Source organism: Tarenaya hassleriana, unplaced genomic scaffold, assembly GCF_000463585.1.
Source record: "Tarenaya hassleriana unplaced genomic scaffold, ASM46358v1 Cleome49, whole genome shotgun sequence".
Classification (NCBI taxonomy): Eukaryota; Viridiplantae; Streptophyta; class Magnoliopsida; order Brassicales; family Cleomaceae; genus Tarenaya; species Tarenaya hassleriana.
Genome location: NW_010967605.1, coordinates 522303 through 536221, shown reverse-complemented (window position 1 = coordinate 536221; position 13919 = coordinate 522303). Strand labels below are relative to the sequence as shown.

Here is a 13919-nt window from a genome sequence, read left to right as displayed (position 1 = left end):
CGTCTGGTGAGCTCCGGTATTGAGAGGTGACATCAATGCCGGAGTAGGGTGACACGCCTAGTATCGAGAGGTGACATCGATGCTAGGGTGGGGTGATGTGTTCAGGCGGAGAAAAATATATTTATGCCGAATCCGAGTGGTTGCGGAGTAGATGGATTCCGAGGAGAGTGGTGATTGTGCTATGCACATGGGGAGTACATTACCTACGCATGGTGCGCGTAGAGATGATTTGACGGACTATGTGCCGCGACTTGTCGTACGGACTTGATTGTGATTGCTGATATGCTTATCATCGATTCTATGTTTTCGATTCCTGTTTACTAGAATATTAATATATATATATATATATTTTTATATATATATATATATATATATATATATATATATATATATATATATGGATGAGAACGACGAACCTGATTTTCGGCGAGACCCATTTGAACAATCCCCGCAGGATTTAGGGTTTCATGGTAAGGGTTCTTCTCGTACTCTTGCCACCCAAGGAAGTAAGATGAGTCTTGTCCATGAGAGTCACTGCTTGCTTTGCTCGACAACATGTTATTATTTTACTGTCCTTGCGAATACAAAGTAGGTAATAAGAACACTTGTAGGGATTGTATGCGTGTGTGTATATGCGAGGGAGAGTGTATGAGTGTACGTATTTGTGTGGGAGATCAGAGAATGTGAGCCCTGTGGTGGAACAAATGCAAGAAACGTGGGTTATATATAGAGGGGGGATGTGATCTAAAAGAGACAAAGCTCCGACATTATGAGGTATAGAAAAACGAGACGGTGTCTGATTCTTTTGACCCACGAACTCAAATTGTTTTTTCAATTATTTCTTATAATTATATATATATATGTGTGTGTGTGTGTATTATTTGAGCTTTTATTTTGGATGTGTATATGTTTTTTTATTATTTTTCTCCCTTCTTTCCTTTGAGTTTCCGACGTCGTAGTTATTGTCCCATCTGTATTTCGTTTTAGTTTCGGACAGGCCTAAATAATAAATTAATTAAATGTGACGATTTACTAATAACAAATCGCAATCTCTAATCTCTGTCTTTCCATTTTCCGGATTAAGAAAATATATCAAATGGATTATACGTCGTACTTTGTGTACATTCCATGTATATGCCCTTTTAGTATACATGATATACGAGCGGTACGTTAATCGATTTATTAAAGAGAAACTTTTCAAGAACTTTTACAATGTCGAATCAAAATTGAAACATCGCATCTAAAATGATTGTTTGTGCTCGGATTTATTTGGACATACAAAGTCCAAATGTAACTGCTAGCTTTATAATATATATTTTTATTTTATAAGACTAGCTTTATAATATTTATATGTAGGATATTGTCTCTGTTAGCTTTTTCTTTTATCTGATGCATGTTTTTCAAGAGACGAACGCCCTCTAAATTTTATAAATTCGATCAGTAAAACAATCGATTTCATCCATAATAGTAAATTTTATTCTATATATATATACACTTAAATAGGAGGGGATAGTGACACTTGAGTCACCTTTACTGAAGTATTTAAACTAATTTATATAAAATCAATAAAAAATTATTATTAATTTATTCATGCGATCCCAATAAAATCAAACTGATATTCATTATTTTTTATCGTATTATTAATGATCTTAATAATAACTTTTTCTAAATCTGTGTTTAGTCACTATCACACCTAATTTTCGGATGCTGTGATTAAGAAGATCATAGGAATTGAAAATGGCATGGAAGATAATAATTCCCAATTTAAAAGAATAATTAAAAATCAGCTAAAATTGCAGGTTAAAAAAAAGAGAGAGAATGACGTCACAGGGCACAGCGGTGACTTAAGCACCAAGGGATGTTGAATTCAGTGTCTACGTGGCAGCTCTAAGTTAATAGTTTTTACTTTTGACTTTTTTGGACCGTGTATACGCCACGTGGCATGACATGAGAGTGTGGAGAAAGTGGTCCCCCGCAGAAGCTTGCTTCAGTTTCAAAGACTTTGGAGCACAAAGAGAGCATTGTGCGATTTAAGTTCAGTTCGGTCGGAGTCGGAGTCGGAGTTATGGGGAACAATCTGCCCTCTCTCCCCATATTATTACTCCCACCATGTACTTGCAAATACGTACATAAATACATACATACGTACGTACACGGATTACATACGCACGTATATACATACGTACACTCGGATTCTATATATATATATAGCAATGTATAATTTTCTAATCGATTAGACTAATATAGACTAAAAAATTACTAAATTTGTTTTGATTTGTTTTGTTGTAGTAATATTCCTTATAGATAACAAAACCGTTAAATTTTTTTATCTCATAAATCCTTTATGACTAGAGCTTAGAATCAACCTATTGATAATAATAATAATAATAATAATAATAATAATAATAATAATAATAATAATAGCTAAATTGGATGGGGAAACAACACATAAATTATACGTACGTCCCCATCTACTTAGAAATAATAATATTTATAGTTTAGTTACTTTTAACCATATACATATATAACTATGAACAATTTGATGAGCCAAAAAGAACCATATATATAATAAATCATTAATCGATAAAATGGGTTCCACTTATATAATTAAATTTAATAATGAATTATCGAAAGTCGAAGATATCCATCCACACGTCCTGCCGTCCGTGCATACAGCAGATGGCTAAAACGACTAAGTACCTAAAGAATATACATTCTTACAAAAAAATAAATAAATAAATACGCATCATCCGTGTGTATTAATTATTATTTAATAACCATATCAATCCGTATCATGTACAGGTTGCTTTTCCACGTTGACTGTATATATTATTTCGATAAAACATTTATTGTCCCCTTTGCACTATCATTTTCAATAAAAAGATAAATATCAATTCATTTAGAAAAAGTGTGTATATCCCATTATTTTTCTATTTAGTAAAAAAAAGAAAAATCAAAAGAAACTAATTTTTTTAGAATTTGACGATATTTGTTGGAGGATATAATCAATCCAAAAATTACAATATATTAATATTCTCACTGGTTACAAAAAAGAAAAAGAAAACAAAACTCTCCACTGTGAAATTTAGTAGCGATATTTTTTTTATTAAACCAAAAAAAAACTTAAAATAGTGACATGTGGCATTCAAAAAATTGAAAATTAATAAAGAAAAATAAACAAGAAAATAAACAATAGTTGTCGTTTTCGAGAGCAAGTCCCCGCGTTTTAGACAGGATGTATGAGGAACAGCTAAGTGGTGGTTGAGTATCCATAAGAATCTCGATCGCACGCACGACTTCTTCCTCCTTATTAATTATTTTAATTTCTTAAATTAAAAATCCAAAAGTATTAATTAGTTAATTATACTAAGTGCACTACTAATTTTTATTTATTTATTCGCTGACTATCTTTTAATTAATCAGATTCGTTCCGGAAGCTTTTGTGCAAAGAGCCAAAAGAATAAAAGATTACGAGATAAAACATTTATTTATTTATTTATTTTCGTGAGCGATTGATAATTAGTTGCATGAAAACGAACCACACGCGTTTTTTGCTGTAAGCAAAATCCGGAGTTTTGGTCTTATTAGTGAAATATGAATGATATTTCTTTTGCGAAATGAAGATTTTCTAGAAAGTGTGACGGTATAAAGATTAACAAGAATCGATATTTGATTTCTGATTACAAAGCATGATTTAATGGATCTTTTGTTGCCCTTTTTGAATTTTGTAAAAAAAATATCATAAATAAGCATAATATATCCGGTTTTATTCATTTTATATCGGCTCGTGAAATCGATATACACAAGGATACGCATTTATGTCATCATAGCAACTCTATTCAATTGATATATATATATATATACACACACATATATATGAAAGGAATTTTACGTATGGGTTGAGGGATATATAATTTAAATCATGTTTTGCATCTTATGATTGTGAGGAATTTTTTTCAACTTTCTAAAAATTATATTGTAAAGTTATTCATATTTAATCTTGAATAATAATATCCAAACTCAAAACCATGCAATGTTAAATCTGTTACTTCCTCTGTTTATGCTACAATCTTTTTTCTTTTAAAGTTGCATATTAGTTATTTTCATTTAAAAATGTATTGATGGTTACTAATATCAGCTAGTACAAAAATAATAAAGATGTACATTAATTAATGAGTATTTTCTTTTTATTCAAATAGATCTACAAATTAAACCGTCCAAATAATAGGCAAAGTCCAATCAATTACGAATTTATGGGTACCTTTTTAGAAAAATTTGCAAGTAATAATTACTATATTAATTGTAACTTTCCTTCGTTATCAAAGGCAATGATGCTATATTTATTTACCAAATTCATCTAGACGTCCAACAATAGATAGATAATCACATCTTTTCAGATTATATATATATATATATATATATATATAGAGAGAGAGAGAGAGAGAGAGAAACTTACAATTTAATCTTTGTGAACAAATCATATTTCTCTTCAACCATATTTTCAATTTAATTTATGTTTGAATAATTCTTGCAAGAATGTATAAATATATTAGAGGGTTATTTTAAATGATGAAATTTATGATATAAATATATGTGTGAGTGTATATATATATAGGAAAATCTTTACAACCAATTAAAAAAATATACAAATGTATTAGAAGTGTAATTATTTGAAGGATGGAACACAAAACTTTAGAGAACAGAAACAAAACTTTACCACCAACAAAAAAAATATCCGACAAGGGAAAAAAAAAACAAAAAGAAGGAACACAGAGTGGTTTGAGGAACATCACAAAAGCAATGAGCCTTTTGACAAACTCACCATTTTCGTTGGACACGAAGTGTTATTCCAATTCTTTGAACGATTTTATGAGGCGAAATTTGACACAATAATTGCAAATACACCATTTTCCTTGGTCACGAAGAGTGTGTATATATATATATATATATATATATATATATATATCCTCGTATCATGTCGGAAATATATTGGAAGACCCGTCACCTGTTTTTATAACAAGATCAATCCATCTAAGTTATTTCATATCAGACGTGATCGAACATGTGATTTAGTATTAGGATTTGAGACCAATCTGAGTCGAAGCTTTCATTGCACATATCTATTCTAAAATTTCTAACCTTTTATATACCGAAAAATTCACGTGAATTTTTACAAAATGATTCAAGAAAATCTACGGACGAATCCAAAATTGGATAGTTCAACGATGAAACGGATGCGCAAAACGTATATTCTATTTCGAGTTCGAATCTCAAATTTGGAAAGGGGATTCCAAATAATATGACTGACTTTCGGCCACTTGTTTAATCTGGGCCTTGATTAATGATACTCGGTTACAAAAAAAAAATGATGTAGAGACGAAAAGAAATACATTGAAGGTACAATTGGCATTTGATCATATGTTATAAATGATTCTCACATATATTTTTTCTAACCCTAAGTTACGTCTGCGAGCCAGCCTATGGTCATATATTGCTAGACCCTAATTTTATCAAAGACCGATTCAGAGAAAGTCGGTGAAAATTTTCAGACACATATATTTCATTTCCATAACAAAAATGGAATGTTCTGCAGAAAGTAAAAGCATGAATTCAAAGCTGAATCAAATTTTGGAAGTACCGGCTTGAAAATTAATGTCATTTTTCCTATTTTTACCCCAAGGGAAAAGTCATTTCATATTTATATATACACACACATTTGGAATACGGATGACTTAAAATTCTAGTGTTCACATTGAATCAGTAATTTATCCACAAATATTAAATAATTAAGCATTTATGAGCTCTGAAAGACTAATTTTGGTTTCAATTATAATAAATGCATGGTTTCATAATATATGAAACACGTACAAAAAGTTTTATAATAAACGGACACATATCAGATTAGATATTAGACTTTGAGATCAATTAAGATCGATTTGGTGTAGTTTGATTTGGTATAAACCTATATTTTTAATTTTGAATAAATATCCGAGAAAATTCCCTCTAAATCACCCTTTAAATCCACTCACATTCAATATGATTATTTTTATATATATATATATATACGAGCGTGAAGGAATGTATAGGAATGTGGAGTTTTTGTCCGTATATTTTTTGCGCAGGATTTGATTAGATATTGTCTTCATATAATTTAGTTCAAACCCTATCTTGCGATACCAAATAATTCACAAATGGTATACTTTATAATATTCGAAAATAAAAAGAATTTTGAAGAAATGGAATAGAAACTGTATATGTCAAGAAAATAATCTAATTATTTATATTTGTATGCTTTTATGGTTTTAAAAGGTTAATTATTGTATTAGAATTTCAGTTTAGATAAACTAGATTTTTTATGTTGTTTTTATAAATTAGAAACTTTTTATTGTTCTTATTTATATTTCAGATAGATTTTAATATGCTAATAGAATGTAACGTGGATGGGCTCGTAACCACAATGAAAGAGGTGTTTATGATGGGAAATTTAGGTGAGACTGTAAATAAATTTCCTAACTATATATTAACTACTAAAAATATCTCGGACTTGGTCTGCTATTTTTGCAAATTCGGTACTCTATTATATATATATATATATATATATATATTGTGTACTTTGACTCTATTTTTTAGCACTCGAGCGGACCAAAAAAAAATGCATTATAACTATTTTTCTCTCTTATTTGGATAAATTTATTTTAAAGTTTATATAGCATTTTATAGTTTTATTTTTTAAAACTCGAGCGAACAAACAAGAGAAATGCATTATAACTAAGTTTCTCTCTTATTTCAACTAAATTTTAATTTAAAGTTTATATAGCATTTCATAGTAAAATCCAAGTAGTCTCTTCAAGTTAAAATAGAAAAATATATTAATTAATGGAATTACTTTAGATATTTAATTCTATTTCTATTTATGCATTAAAAAACCCTAAAATTACACTCATGTGAGGGAAAAAAAACAGAATGAGTAGGATTAATCATCTGTCATCATGTCCCTTAATAAAGAAATTAGTTGCAGTCCAATAAATCCATACATTCTTTAAACTAAAACGCACCAAATCTCCATTCCAAATTCTTTTCAGCAGCATTTTCTCCTCAAAAAAAAAAAAAACCCAGAAACCGAAATACCTAACCTTTGATGATGTCCTTGAAAGAAATGATATCAACAATGGGAATTTTTTTTTAAAAAAAAAAGCAGCGAAAGAAACATGAAAGTGAAAGTCTAAAGAGGCTTTTTTGATGAAAGCTTGCATCTTCCCCATATGTGTTGGGCAAATGGAGCACCAGACATTGAAGATAAGAATGAAACCTGTTTGAAGAGACAACACTTGGGCTGTCCAAAAGGAAACCGAGTTTCGGTGTATGCATTCAAAACGGTAAAATTCTATCCTCTCCCTTGCAAAATGCACACCTCCATTATTGGGTGGCTTTTGTCTAATAAGTGGTTTCCCCCCTCCATGGCCCAACAGATGGAAAGAAATCAACCATCTTTCTGATGTTTCACCTTTATTTCATCCAAGTGATATCTATCATAAACCACAATCAAAATTCGGTGTTTCTAAAGCAGGAAACAAATGCAAAAGAACGCACGAGGATGACCGATTTATCGTGGAAAATGAACCAACATTATTAGTATTCCGGCCTTCCCTCGTGTGTTTCCTGCACAACCTAACTGAGACCATGGAGTTGCAACCATGGTTCAAGGGGCTAGAGAAGCTAAATTGAAAAGTATAATTAGATAATGTGGAAACTCTAAGCGGAAAGAGGGATAGAGAAAAGGGCATTACGAGTGAGTTTTCCTTGAAGAGGAGGCTCTCGGGATTCGTTTTCGGCAATGTGGAAACTTTTTCTTTCGGTAAGAAGTCACTCACTGGTAGGATTTGAGGTGGAAAATTTGGCATTTTGATTGGTATGAGCTCTGTAGAGCAGCCTGCTCGAACTTTTTCACCATGGCTTCGTTTTCTTCTAAGCTGGTTTGGGTGAAAAACCGAACCCACCAAGATGGACTCCTCAACTTTGCCTGCAGAGAGAAGAAGAAACCCAAAAAAAATGCAATGTTTAGTATATCATAGTCATAAGCAGATTCTCAACAATGAGGCCCAAACACAAACATTGGGTGCTGCTTTGTTGATCTTATCAGTTAGAGAGATTTTCGGGCCAAAGAGGGGAATTGGATAAGAAAAAACTGGCAGCAGAAATGGGCTACTATATTCCATAAAGTCAAGCCAGTGGGCAAACGATTTTGTAACAATTTAAATCTTCCCAACATCATCAGAAATGCCAAAATGAGCAGCACGCCTAATGAATTCATTACCCATCAGCCAAAGAGAAACAGAAATAGCACTGTAACTAGACCAAGAATCATGAGAGTTACTGTCACTTACCGCCCTCCCGAATCTTGAGACATCCGTGGACTTAGATCTTTGCTGACCTGGAATTCCTACATATGTAACCATCAACATGGTACTTGATTGGTCAAAAACAAATACTTGCCTGAAGAAATTAAGTAATCAAAGCGAAGAACAATGAAGATATCAAGCAAGTGAGCAACAAAAACAGGAAAGAGTAACAGCAAGCTTCTGGAGTTTCCAAAACAAAATCTGGTAAAACTTGGTTATCAAAGTTAATTACAAAAAGTTCTTTCAGACATCAGCCTGAATTTATAAAGCTGTTGAAAAAAAATGCTATATTAAACAAGAATCGCTTTACAAACTGAAAATACAAACTGAAGAAATTTTTACGGATTAACAGGCAAGATTCATCTAATCTCATTTATTTATGATCAAGATGGGAACATAATTTGGACTTGCACATCATCATATAACAGCAGCCAGGAAATGATCTCATCTGGCTCAAAACAGTCGAGTTAAAAGTATCAAGGGAAACTAGAAAAGATGGTGGTTTTTTAAAAAGCATGTCATTATAAAGAAGATTACTATAAGGAAGATTATTAAAAGGTACTTCCGAAATTGATAAAAATAACTCGAGGCTTCTCACCCGTAAATATCACGAGGCTTTCAGCAGATACCCTAGCCAAATCTGGAAGAGTCTTATTGAGGTACCTCGGAGACAAGTAATCTAAGGCATCCGAAACAATCACAAGCGGGAAAGACTTTGCCCTGTATGGCAGGGGAAACTTGATATCAGCAACTCGGACAGAGCCTCTATGGACGAGCCCTTTGCATTTGCTGTCAGCATCCTCCATATCATATGGTTCCACACCCCACGCCTCGGTATCTTCTTCTTTCATTAAGTTAGAAACAATCGAACAAGTGTCGGGACCGACATGCAAAACCTTATGCATACTGTCCCCATATGTTTTCTTCAAAACCGGAAGGGCTCGTTGGACCTCCATGGCACAGGTGTAGTCTCCTGTTTACAAATACAAATTGCGTATAGACAAAACAGTGAGCTATATCACAATGTAACATAGAGAACATTTAAGCACCGGTTCAACTGAAAGAGCCCCGAGCAGAACACATGTAGATAGACATCAAAGAGCAAAATGTAAAAGACTTGGATGTCAATTCAGCATACTTCTCAGAACTCGTAGGCCACATCATATTTCAAGAATCAAATGTGCACTTAACTGAATGAAATATAACTTATCTCTGCAACAAGAACATGTGCTATACAGGAAATCCATCCATCTATACTGGATAATGGATATAAGTCAAGAACAGACAACAACTAGATGGGAAAATGACATATATGTTACCTTGCACTCTACTGAATGCCTCTATCGTGCGACCTGATCATAAAAACCAGGTTACAAGTTAGAACATGGAATATTTGCTTGAACTTCCATGAACAAGTCGTCATGGAAGCTAGACCAAAGTGGATAAAAAGAGCGCAAAATGACCTAAATATAACACACTCAAGACAGATCGCTGAAAAACTTTTCACTTAGATAATACCCGATAAACATTTAACATATACTTGACCTGAAATATGTGAAAAGATTCAACAGATCAAAGCCAACAACACAACCAATGTTAATCACTTCCTTCTGGATTTGTCAATAAGCACAACAGGGAGAGAAATACCAAAAATCCAAAGACGGAAGCTTTTAACACGAACCTGAACCCCCTCGGAGATAAAGAACAAGGAGCAACGAGCCCTGCAGAACAATAACCACAATGGACGATTTTCAAGATCCATGGAAGTACATAGATAAGATGCTGCTAATACCATTACATAAGCATGAATTCACACTAAACCAATCATTTGGAGAGACAACAGAGCGAGAAATGTTTACCAACACCAAGAGACCAATGGACAGATACGAAGAAGATCGCGATTTGGAGCTAAACAAGCCACCAGCTCCTCCGCCATCTCCGTACCTACGAGTAGGATTCGCGTGCCTTCTCGACATGCCTCTCAACTTAATCAACGACGTTCCTACCAACACCAAACGACAAGGAAATGCAAATTTCGAGAATCAGAAATTCTATGATCGACGCCATTAACCCAAAACGAGCACGGATTGGGCGAGATTCGAAAGAGGGAATGATCACGTAAGATTCCGGAAACAAACGAGAATAAGCTTTGAAGACGGGGACATTACCGATGGCAAGCGACGAAAGAAACCGCATTCGCCGGAAAAATCGTCGACGAGATCTGTCGATGAGAGAGAGAGAGAGAGAGAGAGAGAGCAATGGCTTTGCACCTGACTCCGTGACTATTCAATCAAAATCCATGGCGCGTTTGTGTCGGTCGTGGAAAGGAACCTAACGTTTTTTCATTTTAAATTAAACAAAATAAGGAAAACAAATATATGTATTTCAAATATTTGCCCTTACATTTGAATAGTTGCAATTCAGCCCCCACTTCAAAACGACGTCATTTAAGAAACCTGTTCGTTAATGATGGGCTTACTTTCCACTCGAGCCTAATAAAGGCCCAATGACTTGTCACCTTGATTATTTTTTATAATGGAAAATAAATACATGAAAACCGAAAATAATGATTTCGTTGAATACTATAAATTAAATCGAGGTTTCAGGCTTTCAGCAGAAAAATTCTCTGCTTTATTAAATAATAAAAAAATAACAATTATATACTTAACCTACAAAACAGGAAACCAAGTAAAAGTGGTGACGGTTGAAACACCCGGTGAAAGGGTGTATGTGAGAAAAGACATAACCGTAGGATATAACCAATATACCGGTTGTGTCTCTTGCATAAACACCACTTGAATCCTATAAAAGTATAGGTTCTATATGACAAATGGATATACAGAAAACATCAGAAAAGAAAACGTGAATTATCAGTTTTGGTGAGTAGCATATGGGTTGTGAATCTGCGATTCCGACTCTGGTAGCCGGTTTCCGACCATCGTCCTGAGAATCTGAAGACTGTGATTTCAACTAAGGATAAGATCGACAGAATCGGTACGCGATTACACTTCTGTATTCTTACATTGGTATCAGAGCTTGAGTGGTGATTTTCTGTCTTCATTGGATTCTCTGTTTTTGCTTCTGTTCTCTGTCTTCGTTCGTTCTGTGTTTGAGTCTCAATTCTCGTCTTTCTGTCTTCGATTATGCATCTGTCGTCAATGAGAGAATCGTGAATCTCGTCGGATTATGATGAGGATTCAAGACTCGTCTCTCTTCCGCTATGTTCATCGTTTTTTTCAATGATTGCTGGTGAGATGGTGACTGAGAGGCGGAGGGTGGATATGAGATAGACAGAAAAGAGAAAGAAGACGACACGGTTTTTTTTTCTTCAGAAACCCTAAATTTCTTTTTTAAAGTTGGGCCTGCGATATGTTAAAAAGATTATTGTTCCAATTTTTTTGAAATAAACTTGAATACTTGGTTTATTGGATCGGTTTTGAGATTTGGAGCATGTATAGCATGCGCGAGTTTGAATGAATCAATTAGCATATATACAGCTTTTTTAAAGAAAATAATATTGTAATATGATGTTTATTCGTATTGATAGTTATTTGATCAATACTTCGTCTCGATTATTCGCATCGTGAACATTACCGAACCGTGGAAAAATTTAGGTTTGTAGATGAAGTTCTTGCCTAAATTAAAATTTTGGTCATTTTTAATTAATTGATGGTGATCAACTTTTAATAATGGGAGTGATTGAGTGTTTAACATTTTTTTCGATTCCATGTCGAAGTTTGGTCATTATTAATTAATTAAAGATTGATCCGAAATGAGTTTATACTAGTGGTTAATTTCTATGCACTTGTCTCTGTGTAGTGAGTGATGGCTACAAGTAAGACCATAATTGCTGACCTCAATCAAGGAGACAAACTGAATGATAAGAATTACGATGTTTGGCATCGAAAAATTCAGTATCTCCTTGAGGAGCAAGATTTGCTGGAGCACATCACAACTCAAATGGCAGAACCTCAAATAGTAGAGACTGAGGAAGGGGCCACTGAGCAGCATACTCGTGACCAAGCGGCCTATAAGACTTGGAAACGACAAGATCGTGTCGCTCGCATAGTGTTGCTGAGCAGTATGCGAAATGACATAATGCTGCGTTTTGAGAAGCACCGTTCAGCCATGGCGGTATGGGATGCCGTCAAGATTCAATATGGTGGGACCTCCACTACTAGATTGCGCCAACTCACTATGAAGTTCGATGTTTATAAGAAACGTCATGATCATTCGATGAAGCAACATCTTACGGCAATGTCGAACATGATCAATGAGTTGCGAGCTGCGGGTCATGCGTTGACCGATGAGCAACAAGTGCAGGCTGTTATTCGCTCACTTCCTAGTTCGTGGGAACATATGCGAGTAAACCTCACTCATAATGATGGTATCAAAACCTTTGATGATGTTGCTCGTCATGTTGAGCTCGAAGAAGACCGTCTCATGGCCGAAACGGCAGGAGAGGCCTATATGATGGAATCCGGTGCTCGAAAGACATCGGGTTTCAAGCGCAAAAAGAAAGGAGGAGCGTTCAACCATAAGGGGTTTGCTTCATCAAAGGGGAATCCAAAGCGCAAGAAAATAAAGCGCGGAGGAAACAAAGACAAGACGAACATGACTTGTTACAACTGTCGCCAGTTGGGTCATTTTGCTAGAGAGTGTACTCAAGCAAAGGTTCGTACCGAACTATCTAAATCCTCTCGTTTGTTTGTTAGTAGTTGTGTAATGTTGGTTGAATCTGTTCCTTTGTGGACTGTAGTTCATAAATTTGATAAAGCAATCTAACGCTTCAGATTTATGGCGAATCAGGTATACAATACCATAACGCGAAAAATCATCGATAAAAGTGATGAAATATAAGGCACCATGTCTTGCCCTCACATTCATTGGTCCACAAATGTCAGAATGGATAAGCTCTAAAGGTGTGGTAGCCCTTTTACCAACTCCAAAAGGCTTTCTTGTGGCCTTTCCAGCTAGACAATGTTCGCAGACGGGCAATTCCGTTTTAGCGATCCGGCCTAATAAACCTTCTCTCGCTAATCGATTCATTCTTTCTTGCCCTATATGCCCTAGTCTAGCATGCCACTTGATGAAATCAACATTTTCATCAATACTAGAAGAGAAAATGTTGATTTCATCAAGTGGCATGCTAGACTAGGGCATATAGGGCAAGAAAGAATGAATCGATTAGCGAGAGAAGGTTTATTAGGCCGGATCGCTAAAACGGAATTGCCCGTCTGCGAACATTGTCTAGCTGGAAAGGCCACAAGAAAGCCTTTTGGAGTTGGTAAAAGGGCTACCACACCTTTAGAGCTTATCCATTCTGACATTTGTGGACCAACGAATGTGAGGGCAAGACATGGTGCCTTATATTTCATCACTTTTATCGATGATTTTTCGCGTTATGGTATTGTATACCTGATTCGCCATAAATCTGAAGCGTTAGATTGCTTTATCAAATTTATGAAGATGGCAGAGAATCAACTCGGTAAGAGCATTAAGGCTCTTCGGACCGATAGA

General features: G+C 34.5%; 2 protein-coding genes across 3 annotated transcripts in view; both read right to left on the bottom strand.

Moving 5' to 3' along the window:
• LOC104825800 (1-aminocyclopropane-1-carboxylate synthase 11) overlaps positions 1-669 on the bottom strand; it is a 3056-nt gene extending 2387 nt beyond the window's left edge. The window contains exon 1 of the mRNA XM_010558188.1: positions 417-669. Coding sequence (XP_010556490.1) covers positions 417-557 — 141 coding nt within the window. The 5' untranslated portion in view covers positions 558-669. The remainder of the gene's footprint in view (positions 1-416) is intronic.
• A 6801-nt stretch (positions 670-7470) lies between these two features.
• LOC104825798 (uncharacterized protein At3g49720-like) overlaps positions 7471-13919 on the bottom strand; it is a 17440-nt gene continuing 10991 nt past the window's right edge. Inside the window, exons 3-10 of one of the 2 annotated variants that reach the window (XM_010558187.2) lie at positions 10803-10891; positions 10568-10730; positions 10259-10401; positions 10081-10120; positions 9719-9751; positions 8998-9372; positions 8385-8431; positions 7471-8020 (exon numbers count right to left, since the gene is read on the bottom strand). In XM_010558187.2, the coding sequence (XP_010556489.1) occupies positions 7868-8020; positions 8385-8431; positions 8998-9372; positions 9719-9751; positions 10081-10120; positions 10259-10401; positions 10568-10595 (819 nt within the window). In that variant the 5' untranslated portion in view covers positions 10596-10730; positions 10803-10891 and the 3' untranslated portion in view covers positions 7471-7867. Of the gene's footprint in view, positions 8021-8384; positions 8441-8997; positions 9373-9718; positions 9752-10080; positions 10121-10258; positions 10402-10567; positions 10731-10802; positions 10892-13919 lie in introns of both variants that reach the window. The other variant, XM_010558186.2, reaches the window with a different exon arrangement.